Source organism: Coturnix japonica, chromosome 2 (assembly GCF_001577835.2).
Source record: "Coturnix japonica isolate 7356 chromosome 2, Coturnix japonica 2.1, whole genome shotgun sequence".
NCBI classification, from domain to species: domain Eukaryota; kingdom Metazoa; phylum Chordata; class Aves; order Galliformes; family Phasianidae; genus Coturnix; species Coturnix japonica.
In genome coordinates this window covers 50,758,630-50,776,099 of record NC_029517.1, presented here as the reverse complement: position 1 = coordinate 50,776,099, position 17,470 = coordinate 50,758,630, and the positions used below count along the sequence as shown (strand labels likewise).

Sequence of the window (17,470 nt, the reverse complement as noted above, 5' to 3'; positions counted from 1 at the left end):
CTCTCCAGAATTATTGAGTTATATGAATATACTGACTCTGGCAATTCAGTTATGTTCACTTAATACAGCTATTGGTTAATATTCTTTATTTTTTATCGTCTATAAAATTGTATTATATAGTTGGGCTTCTTGTTCCCACCAATGATAAGCTGCAACATTGATAAGAATACAGCTTGAGAGTCTTTGTAGCATAATTAACCTTTGTGAACTATCAGCATTAGTTCTGCTTTTCAGTCTTACTTTGATATTCCAACTCCAGGAGAAACTCATTTTTACAAATACTGCTTTCAGTTAACTCATTAGAAATGCTTCACTGCTTAATAATGTAAAAGAAAGGAGAAATGGGGAGATGATTAAACTCTACTGTTAAACTGTTTAGTGGGGAGGCAGCAAAATCTTTTTTAACTCTCATCAGTTGAGTAAGAAATTCTGTTTCTTCTTTAAAATATATTGAATTCATGTCAATTTCATTTCTGTAGAAAGCTTTCTGTAAGGTGGTTGGTACACATTTACTTGAGGTTGGAGACCATAATGTCATGAGAAAATAAGAGTACAGGTGTTTAAAAGTATTCACAAATTTATAGATCTTCTGCTCGCATGGACTTAAAGGTACTTGATGAATAAAAGCCAGCAAAATCAATTCCATAAAGTAAGAATTCCTGTGAGAGTGTTTATACCTCTGGTACTGCTGACCTGAAGATGAGAATTCCAACCATCTTCTTTTTTGTTATGGTCTCCTTTTCTTGTTGGGTCTATACAAAGTTTCCTAAAGTAATTTTATTGCCTTGCATAGCTTGAAGTATAAGCCTTCTTCAGTAATCTTGAATGAGTTTCCTCTGTATTAGAGTTCTAGTCCAAAACTGTGTGTATTTGGTTGCCTATTAAGATGGTGAGGTGCTGGCGCAGCTGCCCATAGAAGCTGTGGCGCCCCATCCTGGTGGCACTCAAGGCCAGGTTGGATGGGGCCCTGGGCAGCTGAGCTGGTGGGAGGCAGCCCTGCCTGTGTCAGGAATTGGGGCTGGATGGTCTTCAAGGAACCACTCTATGGTTCCATGACTTTATTTTATTTTTTTTTTTTAAAAAAAAAAAGAACTTATTAGAGGCAGAACAGCCCAGATCCTGGCTTAGTAATTCAGCACTATTCAAGTGCTTTACTGTAGTTGTGTTCTTGGTAGTTTGTATATTGATGGTCTTTATTTTAAAAGTGTAAGCCATATCCTAATTTTAAAATGATCTTATCTTGCATGCCGAGAGGACATTCCTCAAATTCTCCTAAGTTTCCTTAGTGTGCCATTAATGTATACTGAGCTTTCCTTAGTCAGGCCAAGGAGGAGCTTGCTCTGCACTGTCAGCCAACTGAGTCTTCACGGATCAGTTTGAATACCATGAGTTAAAATATTAACAACCCGAAGTGCTGTTGGAGACTAAGATTTCTTCTTATAACAGCAGGTGGCAAGCCCTGGAATTTGTGATTGCAAGCTCAGAATAATGGAAAACTGCAGCAACAACAAAATTCATAAGTTCTTCAATAAGCATCAAATAAAAGTAGTGTAACAAATTAGAAAGTTCCAAATGAATTCACAGGCGGAGAAGTTTTCTCAAGTTCACCTTATTTCACTGATTATGTTATTTTGTTTGCTTTACAGTCAACACAGTCATGCAGTTAAGGTTAAGTTTTCAAAGTAATCAGCAGTTGCACTTAATAGCAATGGGAGTTATTAATTTTGGAAGGATTATCATAGAGCTGCTGAAGTAAAAAGCTGGGCACTCACTCACAAAAATCTAGCATTACTTGTTTTAAATGCTGGAACGTTTGCTTAGCTGTATTGTGCTTCATCTCTGAGCTGAATATCTTTAATAAGTGACATAATTTCATTTTTTTCCCATACTGATTGCTTTGTAAGCCCTAAAATAAAACAGAAGTGCAATTATGTTTCATGAATCACATCTAAGTGTACTGAATATGTGAATACTTATAATTCCAGATTGAAATTTGAAAATAGTTTGGCAGTTCAGATACATGAAGAATAACTTTCCTTTTACATGCAGCCACTTAACTGAAGGAACATCTAATGGCTATTCTCATTGTAATGTGACTGAATATGTACATCATTCTTATTTCTTCCATCCTTTCAGACTACTTTAAATATAAACCCATTTACTTTGTGCTGCAATGAAAATAAAGAAAAAACATTGAATTGGTTCATTCATTTCTTAAGCATCTGTGATGTCAATGACTGCAGCATATATGTTTCTTGAGAACTCGTGTCTGCATTGAATGTGCAGATTGCACATTGCAGATTGCAGTTGAAAAAGATGTGGAATTGATCCCGATTTTTTTTCCATGAACAAATAGCCTGTCCGCTATTCTGCTTTTGAGATTCTTTGCGTATTATTTTTCAGATTGTAGTTACATATCATGCAGTAACCTGGCTTTTATTTATTTATTTATTTTTCTCTTTATTTTCTCTAGAGAGTCCAGTCTTGTCACTTTTTGTACTATTAACAGTTTTAATAATGCTACAGTCCAGACTGACTGAACAAACAAATTGTGGTTGGTGACTGTATGAATAATTGGGCTTCGGAGGTTGATTATAAAAAATCTTTGTGGTGAGCAAGAAAATATTCATCTGATAATAATAGGACTGTCAGCCTTCTTTTCTATAGATGCCATTTCTAATCCATGGAGTATCAAGTACTGCATTCACAGCCCTCCAAATCAGGGCTCTAGGGATCCCACAGCCCATCATGGGTGTTAAAGAAAGAGGCAAAGAAGATTTTAAGCATCATGGAATTGTAGAATCACAAGGTTGGAATGGACCTACAGGATCATCTAGTCCAACTGTTTTTCCATTACTGTAGCTACAGCAAACCACTAAACCATATCTCAGAGCTCCTCCTTGCTCTGTTGCCTGTGTCCCTGTTTATGAGGTGACCACCCTTAGCAAGTAACAAACCAATATTATCTCCATTCCTCTGTTTACTGTTAACATAGTTTTTAGAACCTCTTTTAGTTGTCCCCTCACTGTACTGACCAGCTTCAACTCCAACATAGCTTAGTCTAGGCTGCACAGATTTTCTCCTTACAATGGCAGATGACATCTCCATAGTCTTCTGGTGTTGCCTGACCTTGCTTCCAGTGTCATACACTTTCTTTTTCCACCTAAGCTCTAGAAGAAGATCCCTGTTCAGCCAAGCCAGCCTTCTACCCTACCTGTTTGACTTCCAGCATTTTGGAATTGCCTGTTCCTGTGCTCTCAAGAGGTGGTACTTAAAAAGTGACCAGCACTGATGGATCCCAGTGCCTTCAAAAGCAGTTTCCCAGGGGACCTCACTAACTAGTTCCCTGAGCAGCCTGAAATCTGCTCTCCTCATATCCAGAGCTGAAGTTTTGGTGGCAGTTTTAACTATGCATTTTCACCATTGATAAACAAGAGCCTGCATGCTGCTCTTGTAAAAATCTGCACCAGTGGAAGTGACCTGCTGTTGCCACTGCTGAAATGCACCACCCACCGCCTCACTGTGCTCACATCCACTGTTTGTTCTCCATAAACATTCAGTAAGTGTCAGTGAATGTCAGTGGGTGCTACTCTTTCTGCATGGAGGAATTTGATGACACGCCTTTGCTTTATCTTGCTTGTCAGACACCAATCTATCAGACTGTCCCTCTGGTGCCATCTGTCACACAGCAATAAAATGCAATATAATATTGGCAGCCAAGTTCAACCTCTACTGCCATACCACCAACGTCCACCTCTGACATCATGGGGCAACACCATAGAATAGGAGGCATTGCTTTCAGAGCAGTCTCCATTAAGGACAAGGGTGGTTTGATCTAGAGGTCTTGCATAGTTCCTTAATAATTCATCAGTGTTGTCATCCTTGCTGGGCAATCTATAGTAGACTCCCACAGTGACATCTGCTTTATTTGCTTGTCCCTTAATCCTTACCCAGAGGCTCTCAACTGTGTCATCGCCAACTAACAGCTCTGTAACCAGCTCCTCCCTCACATATAGCACCAGTCTTTGCCTTGTCTATCCCTGCTGAAGGCCCAGAATGACACACAAGTCATCCATCATGACACAGGACTCTTCCCACCAGGTTTCACTTATGCCAGTGATGTTGTAGCTCTGGGACTGAGCCAAGGCTTCTAGCTCCTCTTGCTTGTTCCTCATGCTGTGTGCACTGGTGTAGAAACATTTCAAATGTGCTTCATTGTACCCAGCACCTTGTGGAGCAGACTGAAGGATCTCACTACCACACTCAAAGTTTGGCATGTTGTCCCATAGCTCATCACTGGCAAGCCTAGTTTTATCCTTTTCCCTCATCAAATTTGGTTTAAAGCCCAAGTAAGTTCTGTGCAAAAAATTCTTTCCCCCTTCTGAGAAAGGTACCTGCAGGCCTGGTGTTGTGTAGACCATCCTGTGAAGAAAAAAACTCAAATTCTGTTGGTTACACCAGTGTCAAAGCCACACTTGTATCTGGTCCAACGCCAGTCCAAAGGGTCTGCCTGTTCAGTGTTTTTCCCTTCTACCAAACGGGTAGAGGAAAACACTACCCGTGCCCCCAGTGCTTTAGACAGTTGCCCCAAGGCCCCCAAATCCCTTTGAATTGGCCTTGGAGTTCTTGCTACCTCATTTCCTGACATGGAAAACTACTAATAGTGGGAGGGCTGTACTAGGCTAGTGATGTCTGTTTCTAGTGATGTCTCTTACCTGTGCCCCAGGGAGGCAGCAAACATCCCTATGGGTTGGGTATAGTCAGCATATCAAACCTTCTGTTCTCCTCAGAAGGGAGACGCCTATGACAACAACCCTTCTTTTCCTTGTGACAGAGGTAGTTGTGATATAGGGGACAGGCTGACTTGCCCTGAGTGACCCTTCCAGCCTGACCGAACCTTCATCTACACCACTGTTTGTCTGTTCATTAAGTTCCAGAGCTTCATATCTGTGTCTAAGGGCATCTGGGAGGGTGGGGTAGGCAGAGAGGGGATTCACCTGCTGCCCTGAGCAGAAATCTATCTTTGGCTTCTGTCTTCTATCTGCTTCTGTCTCACCCTGTCTCTTGAGTTCCTTTCTTCTACCTTGTAGTAAGAGGCCAGGGGATCCCTTGTTTCTTGTGTTGTGGCTGACATATCAGACTCAGGGATGGGAGAGCATAATTCTACCAGTCCATCTCCTTCTCCAGGTCCCTGATGCCCCTCAGCCTTCCCATTTCTACTTGGAGCTCTGGTAGAGCAGGTTCTGCCTCCAAGGGAATTTTCCAAGCTCACACAGTGACCTTTGGATTAACACTGTTTTTCCATCTTACAGGCAGATCTGCATCTTCAGTGCTCTGCAGCTATTAGTTGGTGGACTGAATGTAATACCCACAGTGATAAAGGCCTTTGCTATGGTCCCACATCATGTCCTTATCTCTAAATTGAAAAGATAGATATTTGATGGGCGGATTATCCAGTGGATAAACAATTGGCTGCAGCCAGAACATTGTGGTCAGTGGTTCTTTATCTGAGTGGAGGCTGGTGATGAGTGGTGTCCCCTTGGGGTCCATCTTGAGTCTGGTGCTCATCTTTATTGATCTTTATTGATGCCACAGCAGGATTGAGTGCACCCTCAGCAAGTTTGCTGATGACATCAAGCTGAGTGGTGCAGCTGACACAACAGAAGGAAGGGATGCTATCCAGAGGGACCTGCACATGCTCAAAAGGTAGGCCCACATGAACCTAATGAGGCTCAACAAGACCAAGTGCAAGGTGTTGCACTTGGGTCCAGGCAATCCCAGATATGAGTACAGACTGGAAGAAGAACTCATTGAGAGCAGCCCTGTGGAGATAAACTTGGGTGTATGAAAAGCGAGACGTGAGCCCAGAGTGTGCACCTGCGGTCTGGAAGGCCAAGTGGGCTGTGCCAAAAGAGGGGCTGCCAACAGGGAGAGGGAGGTGATTGTCCCAACTATGCTCTGCCCTTGTGAGGTTACATCTGGAGCATCGCATACAGGTCTGTGGCCTCCGGAATACGATGTGGAACAGGTCGTGAGTGAGTGCAGAGGAGGGCCATAGGGATGGTCAGAAGGCTGGAGCACCTCTCTTATGAAGAAGGGCTGAGGGAGCTGTGCTGAACCCGCAGCCTCGAGGCAGAGAGCCGAGGAGCAGCTCGGCCACAGCCTCACAGCGCTCAGTCAGCTCCATCACCGCTCAGACGGCGCGCAAGGAGTTAACCGCTCCCGGTGCCGCTCTCCTTCGGGGCGGGGCGGCCCAGCCCGCTGCCGCAGACGGGAGGCAGAGGAGGGAGCTGCGGTTCGGTACGGCTGGAGCTGTGCGAGCGTTCCGCGTGGTGTTCGCTGTCCCCTGGCTCTCAGGTGAGACCGCGTCCCGAGGGGGAGGCACTGGAGGGCGCGGTGCTCCGCTGCGGCCACTCGCATCGCGCCTCCATAAGGATGCGGGGCTGGTACTGAGCGGGGCTGTGAGCGTTACCTCCCGTTCGGTGCGGAGATCTGTATGAACGAGTTTATTGTTCTAAATGAGGGAGGTTAATCATCCTTTATGAATTTTAATACATTTCCTTTATTCGGTGGCTATTAACGTGCAGCCTTCAGTTTGCTCTCACCCGGTTCTTTCTCGGCTCTGTCCAAATGCATCTCTTTGCAGAACGGGGTGCTTTCCGTTTCGTACTAGTACCTCCGTGCGGTCCGTCCCTTTGTAAGGAGGGGGAGAAGGAAGGTTTTGTCACTCGGGGCTACCTGGAAGGGCATCCCCGGATAGAGCTAGCCTTGCATCTAGTCACCGCTGAAAACGATAGCAGATGATTCATTCTATATGTACAATTCTGTCATTGTATTCGTACCACAGCCCCAGTGATACATTTACAGAGAGCGCAGAAGGGAGCATCGTGATCACTTAGGCATTTATTTCGCGTAGGTTAGGGCAATGGATTAGAAAAACGGATGAGGGAGGGACGGGAGCTCTGTTATTTCTGGGACTCTTTGGTCGCCTTCACGCTGCGGGAGGCGCAGATAGAAGTGCTCTTAGGGTTACGAGGAGGAGCTTCGGGAAGAGGAGATGATGAGTTAGAGGTTTCCTGGAACTCGTCTTTCGGGCGTATGACGGTTAGAGAGGAACTGCGGGGACCGGCCGGAGCCATCGCAAAGGAGAAGCGGCAGCGGTCTGAGAGGTCAGAGCCCCCAGAAGTGCCTCTCTCCGGCAGGAAGGCAGGTGCTGCTGGACGGCAGAAGCGGTGGTGAGGCGGGGGTTGTGTTAGGAGGAGGGCAGGGAGGATGCTCAGCCGTGAAAACAACGGGTGCTCATTTTGCCAGAGTTACAAAAGCTGTAGTGTGGCGGAATTGTTTGTTTGGTTTTTGTTTTAGTATTTGTGACTGTGTCATCCGTGTTGGGGGTTTCTAGCAATGTCAGCGATGCTGGCTTTACAGAAGATTGTTCTAATGCATTTATAGCAAATTATTTTAAACTATAATTGTAGGTCCAAGCCTACACATGGCTCCTGGTCTCTCAAATGAGAAGAAAACAGAAGATGGACAGTCTTCAAGGTGAGACAGAAATTTCCTTTCATGTCCAAGTTCACTCTTACCCCCCTTCCCAAATCCTAAAATTCATTACACGGCTGTTAAGATGAAGTGTAGTACAGAAGTATGGACAGTAACATCAAGTATCAACATAGATTGCTTTTCTGGAAAACCATTTTCATTTATAATGGCGATGAATTTTTCAGGCATAGACGATGCTGTGATGGCTTTGAATCCAATGCGCTGTCTAAATGCTGACTTTGGTCTACACCTCTGGCTTCACCTGCAGCCTGACGAGATAGAACACAAATTTCAATCTGTTTGTCTCATCCTTTAACTCATTTTAGTAAAGCCATATGTGTGCATTTAGCCCTCAGATATTCATGTTCTCATGAAACCCCCTATAAATACAGGTGCTTTGAGCGGCATGAGGGAATAAATTGTCTGCTCCACTGAGCCCAAGATTTTTATCAGGCAAACTTTGCCTCTACTGTAAATACAGGGCATTGGCTCCATGTGCAGATAGCAATATGCTTACTTTTATTGCCCATTACCCCAGGGTCCAAGTCTGCAATTAGATTTGGATGGGCAGATAACAAGCACAAATCAGTTACAGTGTTTAAATGCAATGAGACTGTGGGGTGAGGAGCACTGCTGAAGGATAGGAGATGAAGGAGGTGGAATGCAGACACAGCTGAGGAAGGAAGCTGTAGTTGGGCCGGGCAGGAAGACAGCAGTGCTGGCACGTACCAATTGAGTTTCACAGCCTTTTAATAGAGGCCTCGCCTTTTTCCAGTTTATTTCCTGGAGAGAAGGTTTTACTGCTTGTAAAGAAGGGAATATATTTTACATGTCTGAGAACAAACTGTGAAGTGATTTCAGGTCATATCCTCTATATGTCTAACAGCCGTTTCGATAAGGATCAGCCCAGCCAGCTATTTGTTCTGCATTAGCGGCCCATTAGGTGTTGGCAGAGAGTCCTATGAAACCGCTTGGAGAAGGTAGCCTGGGAATTGTGCTTGAGGGAGCTGGCAGTCTCCTGGGCGGTGTGCACTGTGCCGAAGTGCCATAACCTGCTCTTTGTTCCTCCTGGTCTCACTGTACCAAACTGCTTTCCTTAGGCAGGGGATGAGCTGGGTGGAAGGAGAGCTGTGTCAGATTGCTCTTTCAGTTACTGAGAGCATTAGGCAGTGGTGGACAGAGGCAAAGAGGATGGGCTGGGGTGCATTGTATTGGTTGTGGCAGCTGCTGATGAACTGATGGTGACACTAGAGAGAGACTTTCAAGAACAAGTGATAGAGCACTGGGTTTTTAATGACTTTCTTTGCTTTTTGAGGAACACAGACTCAGAATCACAGAATGGCCCAGGATGCGAGGGACCTCGAGGATCATGAATCTCCAATCCCCCTGCCACAGACAGGGCCACCAACCTACCCATTTAATACTAGACCAGGCTGCTCAGGGCTCTATCCAACCTGGCCATGAACACCTCCAGGGACAGGGCATCCACAACCTCTCTGCTGTTATCTACCCTTTCAAAGAGTTGACTCCACTCCTGTTTATAGGCTCCCTTTAGGTACTGAAAGGCTGCAATGAGGTCACCCTGCAGCCTTCTTTTCTTCAGGCTGAACAAGCCCAGCTCCCTCAGCCTGTCTTCACAGGGGAGGTGCTCAGGCCCTCTGGTCATCTTTGTGGCCCTCCTCTGGACCCTCAATTGGACAGTTCAGTGAACTCAGTATGAGCATGAGGGCAATTTTAGGCTTCTTAAGATAACAATAGATCCTGTGTAGAAGTGGTAGATAAAGATGTAGGACCAACAGGAAAGTACTGCCCTTCTGGAGAGGCATTAGAAGACAAACAGGATAATCTAAAACATCTAAATAACATGAACAGTTATGTTAAGGCTTCTGAGTTTTTCCTGGAAAGTTGTTTTTCATTGTTTTTTGTTTTTTTTTTCTTTCATAAACTTCAGAGAAACTCTTTCATTTGTCCCTTCTGACAAACTAGTTCAAATTTGCTGAGCCATGTTGTGACTGCAGTGAGCGTTCATTAAGCTATTAAGTCATTTTCTTTTGTCTGGAAGATACTTCGTTCTTTATTTCATCTCTCAAAAACTGCTTTGAAGTTTTGATTGGCATTTTACTTCAGCTTGCTATGACTGACTCATATTTCCTACCTGTTTCAGCTGAACGTTAAACATGGAATACAGAGAGAAGGAAGATGTTTTATGAGTCATTTAGTTTGCTTAGTTCACCACCAAATTTTCCATGAAGGCAGTCCCACATGCTAAATAGTTGAGTTTTCTCTCAATGCTTTGGCATTTCCTGGTTTTCAAAAAAGTTGTCTTTTTTAGGTGTATCACTTCCTTACAAGAAGCAGCTTAAGAGGAAATGAATTCTTTTTACTTTTTCCTCTCCTTCCCTTTCTTCTTGTATTGTAGTTCTCTTCCATTTTTTCCCCTCTTTCTTTGCTTCTTATTTTTCATTTGCTGCTTTCCTGGCCTTCTCTGCACTCTCTTTAGCGATTTCAGGACATAGGTTATTTTCTCCTGGCTGGGTGACAGAGTAAACAGTGAGGCAAATTGCCAGAAATTCTGTCTGGGCCTGTCTATGAAACTCAACTCTTTCCACCTGACCCAGGTAGCAAGGAGGATCTTTCAAAACACACAGGTCAAATTTGCTTGTCAGCTTGCTGTATATTGTCAGTGTATTAAGGTGGTCTATTGAATATCCCCTGGCCTTGCTCCCATTGCTCTGCTCACCTCAAAGCCCCACCCTAGGTCACAGCTTTGATATTGTTCAAGGTAAAGGTTGCACTGTTGTAAATTTTTGACTGTCTGGGCTTTTCTTCAGCACTTGCATCTTGTGCAATTAATGGAATGCTTAGTATCAGGTGTGATTCATTACATGATGGAAGTTTATAAAATTTAGGATTTCCCTAATGTAATTTGTGTGGAAACAAGATCAGGTAGTGTAGGCATGCTTAAATGTGGCATTTCATAAATTTTACTGCAAAGTTAGGGTCTGTTTGGTGTAAGTTTTTGTATGTATTCTGTATGTTCCACCATGCTGCTGTCCTGACAGAGAAAATTCTATCCATCTGTGCAACCCTCACCTGGAAAAAATGAAAGAAGACATCCTATACCATTTTGCTCTTGGGACCAGTACCCATGATTTTCCTGCACTGTTTGGAGATGTAAAGGTAAGAAACTGCATTTCATTCAGCAAGCTTAAAGCTTTTCTGCAGAAGGTAAAAGTAGAGCTGTCATCTAAATAAAATTAAACAAGGCAGCATATTGCCAGTTGAGGGAGGAATGGAAAGGGGATAAGACTTGCAGGTATGTTTTTTTTACTATCCATATAAGTTATAATAGTTCTTGGCTGTCTTTTTTCAGGAAGCAAAAAGACAAATACTGCAGTCTCTATTCAGTTAGAAGTCCATCTTTGCAGCCTTGAAGTAAAAATCTGTATTTTACTAGTTCAATCAGGTTGAAGGCCTTTGAGTGCTGTATTGAATTTTTTTTGTGTGTGTTTTTCTTAATGGCCTTTTAGAATGATTGAGAGAAGAACCACGTCTGTGAGTAGCTTTGTGTTAAGGTGACAGCGTACTCTTGTTTACCTTTACGTGAATCATCCAATCAATTTTTGTTTTCTTGAATGCCATCTGCACCAGTTTGTGTGTGTAGGAGGAAGTCCTTCACGGATGAAAGCTTTTATTGCCTACATAGCTGAAGAACTTGGTCTTGGGAGCCCTGGTGGTGACTACCCCAACATCTGTGCAGGAACTGACCGTTACGCCATGTACAAAGTGGGACCCGTTCTGTCAGTCAGTGTAAGTGATTTTTAGGAAACATAACGTAAAACTGTCCATCCAGATACTACACATACATCAGATTGAACATGATTCAGTGATGCTGTTCAAAGTAGAAAATATGAAGCATGTTTCTTTTAAACACTTTTGGTGGAGTCTGGTTTTTATGTGTTTTCATCCATATTCAGAATAGTCCTGTTGGCTAATTAAGAGTTTCTGTTTATCCCTTTCTTGTAAAAGGACTGGCCCCTAAAACATTGATTCTTTTCATGCCTTCTTGTCCCTCAGTGTAACCCTGAGGTGTTGTAAAGCCTTATATATGTTTTGAGCAGAATCACTGCTGCCTCATCCCTGCTTTTTATCCTGAATAATGGAGCCATCACTTGATATATGTGGGACACTGGAAAAAATGCATCTATTGCATATACCTACAGTGGCATTTTCAAATGTGCTAACATAGCTTATGATGGGCGTAACGTGAGACTTGTGCCACCAACCTGTGTATGTGCTCTAAAAATTCACACCTTTAATTTATAGATGCAGTTACACATTTGAATTGAGATAATGTAACCAATATCATTCTCCCCCTTTCCCTTGACATCATAATGCAAGCTGCAGTGGACTTGCATTTGAACTTTGTGACTAAATAAACAATGGTTGTGTTTTAAATAAATTTAGCTTAATTAGTCACTAGCATTTCAGGTTAGTAAAAAGAGTTTTTTTTCCCCATGTTTAAGAAGAGACCCATGGTGAAGTAAACTTATTGTAAACTTAAGAAAGGATGCTGATTATACTTTCAAGAGCATACATATTTTATAAGTCAAGATTAATAGAAATACCGAACTTCATTCATAGTCCACAGCTGCAATGGGAGTCCTTCTGTTTACTGTTCAAAAGTATTTCAGTAGGCCTGTGAGTGTTTTCTGATGGTGAGTTAAGTGACAATTGGAAAAAAGTACCAAGAAGGAGATAGTGCCTAACTCCTTCCATGTATATTTTTCATTGTCTATGTGAATGTCGAACATGAATTTCTGCTTTCATTTCAGCACGGTATGGGCATTCCTTCTATTTCAATCATGTTGCACGAGCTGATCAAACTGTTGTATCATGCCAAGTGTTCCAACATAACCATTATTCGCATTGGCACCTCGGGTGGAATAGGTATTTCCCCTCTTGATTTCCTTTTTTCATCAAACCAAAGCATCTCTGTTGGAGAGCAAAGTATTTCTCCCCGAGTGATTGATGTTCAGAACAGATTTCCACAGCAAATTGTCTGAGTACATTTAATCATACAATGGAATCACAGAGTGGCTTGGATTGGAAGGGACCTCAAAGCCCACCCATCCCCAACCCCATTCCAAGGGTAGAGCTGCCTGCCACCAGCTCAGCTGCCCAGGGCTCCATCCAGCCTGGCCTTGAACGCCTCCAGGGATGGGGCACCACAGCTTCTATGGGCAGCTGTGCCAGCACCTCACTGCCCACTGAGTGAAAGCTTTTCCCCTAACATCTCCCCTCTTTTAGTTTAAAACTGTGATATTTCTTTTACTTCTTGGGTCCTAATGTCCTTTCATTTCAAACAATAAATATTTTTACAAGAAAAGGTGGTATTTGGCTCTCTAGATAGATAAAATGCACTTAAGAGATCTGACAGAAGGAGAAGGACTGTATAAAATAGCAAAAATAAGAAAGAATATATGATGAATAAGTCAAAATTTCATTTTTGTTTCCAAATATATTTGCAATTATAAACTGACGTGGTGAGGCATACACAGACACACAAAAATTTCTTTGTGATTTCAGGGGTAAAATGATCACTTTTAAATGAAACAGGATTGGGTGAAGATGTGTGTTTTTTGTCTGTGGAAGCTAAGCATTATCTGTATTTGTTTCTGAAAATGCATCTGTTTCTTTCCACTGCAGGTCTGGAGCCAGGCTCAGTGGTTATAACCCGGCAGTCAGTAGATGCCACCTTCAAACCTCAGTTTGAACAGGTTGTTCTGGGAAAAACTATAATTCGCAGCACAAATCTAGACGAAGAGCTGGCTAAAGAGCTGTTACAGTGCAGTAAAGAAGTCAATCAGTTCAATACTGTCATTGGAAACACTATGTGCACATTGGATTTCTATGAAGGTATGGCTGCAGAAGACTAGCAGAAGTGTGGCTTGACATGCAGACATCAGGTGCTTCTCTGATGTCTCAAATCTGTTAACAAAATCTTCCAAATCTCATGAGAATGGGTTGAAGACAGCAACTAATGCTGCTTTCTCAAGCAGTTACTGGGTGTGAGAAAAAGGATGCAGTCTGCAGGGGGATGCGTGCTCTTCATAGTCTTCAAGGTGGGTCAGAAGCAGGCAGTGTCAGCTTGTGCACGTCTTCAGTCACCAATTGCAGAGCCAAGCTGCACTAAAAAAAGGAGTCAGGAATGTTTTCGATACAGACAGCAGGAGCTGAAAAGAGGCTTGAGGACATGAATTTCAGAATACACCTCCTGAAAAGAAATAGTAAAATACCATGTCATTTAATTATGCTGTATGTAATGTGCTGCCATTTTACCTGTAGGTGTTAATCTCAAACAATCTGAATAAATTGTTATTTCCAAAGAATGGTATTGCACAGTATTGAAAGGGTTGGAGCTCACCTAGTCTAACCGCCCTGACAAAGCAGGTTTCCTATAGGAAAATGTCCAGGTGGGTTTTCAGTATCTCGAACGAAGGAGACTCCACAGTCTCTCTGGGTAGATTGTTCCATGGCTCTGCCACCCTCACAGTAAATAAGTTCTTGATCATGTTCAGATGGAACTATCTGGGTTTGTGCCTGTTGTCCCTTGTTTGGTTGCTGGGCACTGCTAGAAAATGCAGGCTGAACAGTCCCAGCTCTCTCAGCTTTTCCTCATAAAGGAGATGCTCCAGGCCCCTCATCATCTTTGTAGCCCTCCACTGGACTCTCTCTAGAAGTTGCCTAAGAATTAGTATTAGCTATTTAGCAGAAGAGACTCCCAATCTCTAAACTTTTGAAGTTAGTATCAGGAAGGCATTTTCAGGCCTGCTGGTTTTTCCAAACAGTGATTAAATACAGGAAAAAGTGCTGCACTTCCATACAGCTTAAAGCAGATATAGTTTGCTGCCAAATTCTGACACGTGCCCCATGTGGGGAAAACCACTTGATATATTCTTCTGTTTATGAGTTTGAAAGTTTAAGCTGGAGAAGACCAGTAAAGTTATTGTGAGTCTCATGATAAAAAATGCAAGTAATACATAGAAGCTCCAGCAATAACTGAGTCATTTTGTCTTCTTTGTCTTTGGGGATGGGGGAAGATGATAGTAAAATCTAAACACTGTGTATGGGAAACTGCAATAAATGGGTACTTTAGGAATTTAATTTGGTTTATCGTCTTCATTGGTCTTCATTGGTATTTCTGCAAAATGGCTTTGCAGGACAGGGCAGGTTGGATGGTGCAATCTGCTTGTATAGCGAGGAAGAAAAACTGCAGTATTTGAAGGAAGCTTATGATTCCGGTGTCAGAAACATTGAGATGGAATCTTCTGTCTTTGCTGCAATGTGCAATCTCAGTGGTGTCAGAGGTAAACTAACATTAAAACTGCTTTATTCAAGGAGAATTCAGGTGAAAACTATCAATGGGGTACTGACATACCTTCTGCATAATATACATGCATGAAACAGGTCTGGTTGTAGAACTGTTACTACAATTGCTTGATTGGAGTCATATGTATTCAGAATTTATGCAAACATCTCATAGTTCTTGTGTACTTCAGTTCTGGTCAATTGCTATTCCAGCCGTTGGCAAGCACATAAGTCATAAAAGAACCTCATTACCCTGTAGCACTGATTTGTTTTCCTCAGCTAGGCTTTGAAGTTTGCTGGAAGCAACTGATTAATTTAATCAGCCAGATGGTTTTAAAATGTATTGTGCTAAAATCACCGTCTACCCTTTTGTTGATTTGAAAGCAGATTTTGTGCAGACTTATGGCTGTAATTCTTAATCAGTTACAGACCTTTGGCAGCATCATAAATCTTACCTAATCAATAAAGTGAGATATTAATTTTTTTTTTTTTACACAAGCTAACTATTTTTCAGTAAATTACAGGAAAAAAGAATAAGCAATGATAGTGTTCTTACACTTGTTCAAATGTTTATGGCTTTAGACTGAGTACCAGAGCACCATACCTAACTAATATGTCTTTTCATTTCCAGCTGCTGTAGTGTGTGTCACTCTCCTGAATCGGCTTGAAGGGGACCAGATCAGCAGCTCACATGATATACTTGTGGAGTATCAGCAGAGACCGCAGAAATTAGTGGGATATTTCATTAAGAAAAGTCTTGGGAAAGTATGACATGTCTGTCTTTGGTTTTTAGAAGCAGAAGGATTTGCACAGCAGAAGTTGTGGTCACAACCTCTGTGCATTAAAAATTCTTTTGCCTCAGAATAGCTTTCAGCATTCCATGTATATGTGGAAGTTAATCATTTATGTCAGTGTGCTTTGGGAACTGAATGTGCCGAATGCACTTCAGTTAAGATTAGTTATTGTTGCTAGGATTTAAGATTCCCTTTTCTGAGTGGAAAGTGGATCTGTTGTGAAGGACAAGCTTGCTGTGATGTATGAAAAAGCTTTATTTATCCCTGCTGCTGAAGGAAAAGTAGGAAGAAAACAAAGTACTTCTTTTGGAAAGTACTTGAGAACCACCAAATTAAAATTAACTTAAGAATGGTAATACCTTCCTTGTTGTTTGTAAAGAATATATAAAGTTGTATAAATTACAACCTCTGCCTTTGTTGTTTCACTTTGTGAAGAAAACTGAGTGAATGCAGTTTGTTTTTTTCAGACTTTGGCAAATAAACAGTATTATTTTCATATGGTAATATTTCATTGAATTGCAAAGTGTGAGAATGGATTTCCTCAGCATTAAGGATTTGACACTGAGCTGTTGAATGTCTGTACTTCCTACATACTGATCCATCAAGGTCATTTGTAGCCTGTTTAAACTACGTCATTGGTTCAGTACCCAGGGAACACTTTTGCTGCAGACACTTTGCATGGAAGAGCATTAAATCTTTTGCTAATCGTTGCTTCTGCTGCCTGAAGGCAAAGCCAGAGGAGTTCAGGAGATGCAGAGCATCTTCTCAGGACTGCATGATGCAGTTCATTTTCTTCCTCCCACTTTGTTTATTTTTATATTTGTTTTCATCTCCATGTCTGCAGGATGTAGCACTCCCTCTTGTAGTGGTTTCCAGTTCTGCCAAACTGGAGAATACCTACTGAGTACACCTGACACTGAAAATGCCTGCATTTTTCTTTCTGCTGTCATTAACCTGGATTGTTTTAGTGCAGGTTGTTTTTGGTTTTTATTTTTAAAATTGCTTTGCTGCTGTAGTTAAAGGTATGTGATCAACTAAAGAAGAATGTGTTTCTCTCTCTCTCCCTCCTGCAATGAATAGTCCCATTCTAGTAGGAGTCACAGATCAAGAGACTCGGACTCAGAACAGTTGTCCCTGTCAGCATGAGACTGATAGCCAACAGGTACCATAAGGGAAAGCTGAAAAGAACTGAGATGGTAGGTTTAGGTTAGATATTAGGAGGAAGTTTTGGTGATGCACTGAAACAGGTTGCCCGAGGAGGCTGTGGATGCCCCATCCCTGGAGGCATTCAAGACCAGGCTGGATGTGGCTCTGGGCAGCGTGGCGTGGTGGTTGGCAACTCTGCACATAGAAAAGGGGTTGAAACTTCATGATCCTTGTGGTCCTTTTCAACCCAGGCCATTCTGTGATTCTATGATTTAGCTAATGTAGGCTTTATTTTGATGACAGTAGTCTGCAACCCTTTGAGAGCTCAAGAACTCGATCAGAAAGGGAGTGACGCAGCAGTAGGCTTGATCACTGAGAATAGACAGAACCTGGAAGAGTTTGTTGAATTCATTAAAAATGGAAGGGAGGGATATTGCGGATGGGAAACTGTTAACAATGACTCATGTTCTTACTTTTTTAAACATATAAACTGGTAACACAGTGGGAACGGATAATGGAAAAGATGAAGACGGTGTTCTTGTTGCTTTCTTTTAAATCCAGACATCATTGAAATATCTTCAGACTTATTTATTCTCCTGATTTAAAAAAAAACATGCTTT

At 42.3% G+C, this 17,470-nt stretch overlaps 1 protein-coding gene across 7 annotated transcripts; it reads left to right on the top strand.

Moving 5' to 3' along the window:
- The first annotated feature begins 6,227 nt into the window (after positions 1-6,227).
- UPP1 (uridine phosphorylase 1) lies at positions 6,228-16,208 on the top strand. Of its 7 annotated transcripts, none has more exons than XM_032442461.1 (8): positions 6,228-6,357; positions 7,476-7,542; positions 10,649-10,719; positions 11,191-11,349; positions 12,375-12,489; positions 13,249-13,458; positions 14,763-14,909; positions 15,542-16,208. In XM_032442461.1, exons 2-8 carry the CDS (start codon positions 7,509-7,511, stop codon positions 15,679-15,681), a joined length of 876 nt encoding a protein of 291 aa, XP_032298352.1. In that variant the 5' UTR covers positions 6,228-6,357; positions 7,476-7,508; the 3' UTR covers positions 15,682-16,208. The 7 variants fall into 7 exon arrangements, with proteins under 7 accessions (XP_032298352.1, XP_015709862.1, XP_015709861.1 ...); XM_015854376.2 differs by having other exon boundaries at positions 6,232-6,357; positions 10,602-10,719; XM_015854375.1 differs by lacking the exon at positions 6,228-6,357 and adding an exon at positions 6,928-7,210 and having other exon boundaries at positions 10,602-10,719.
- Positions 16,209-17,470: the final 1,262 nt, after the last annotated feature.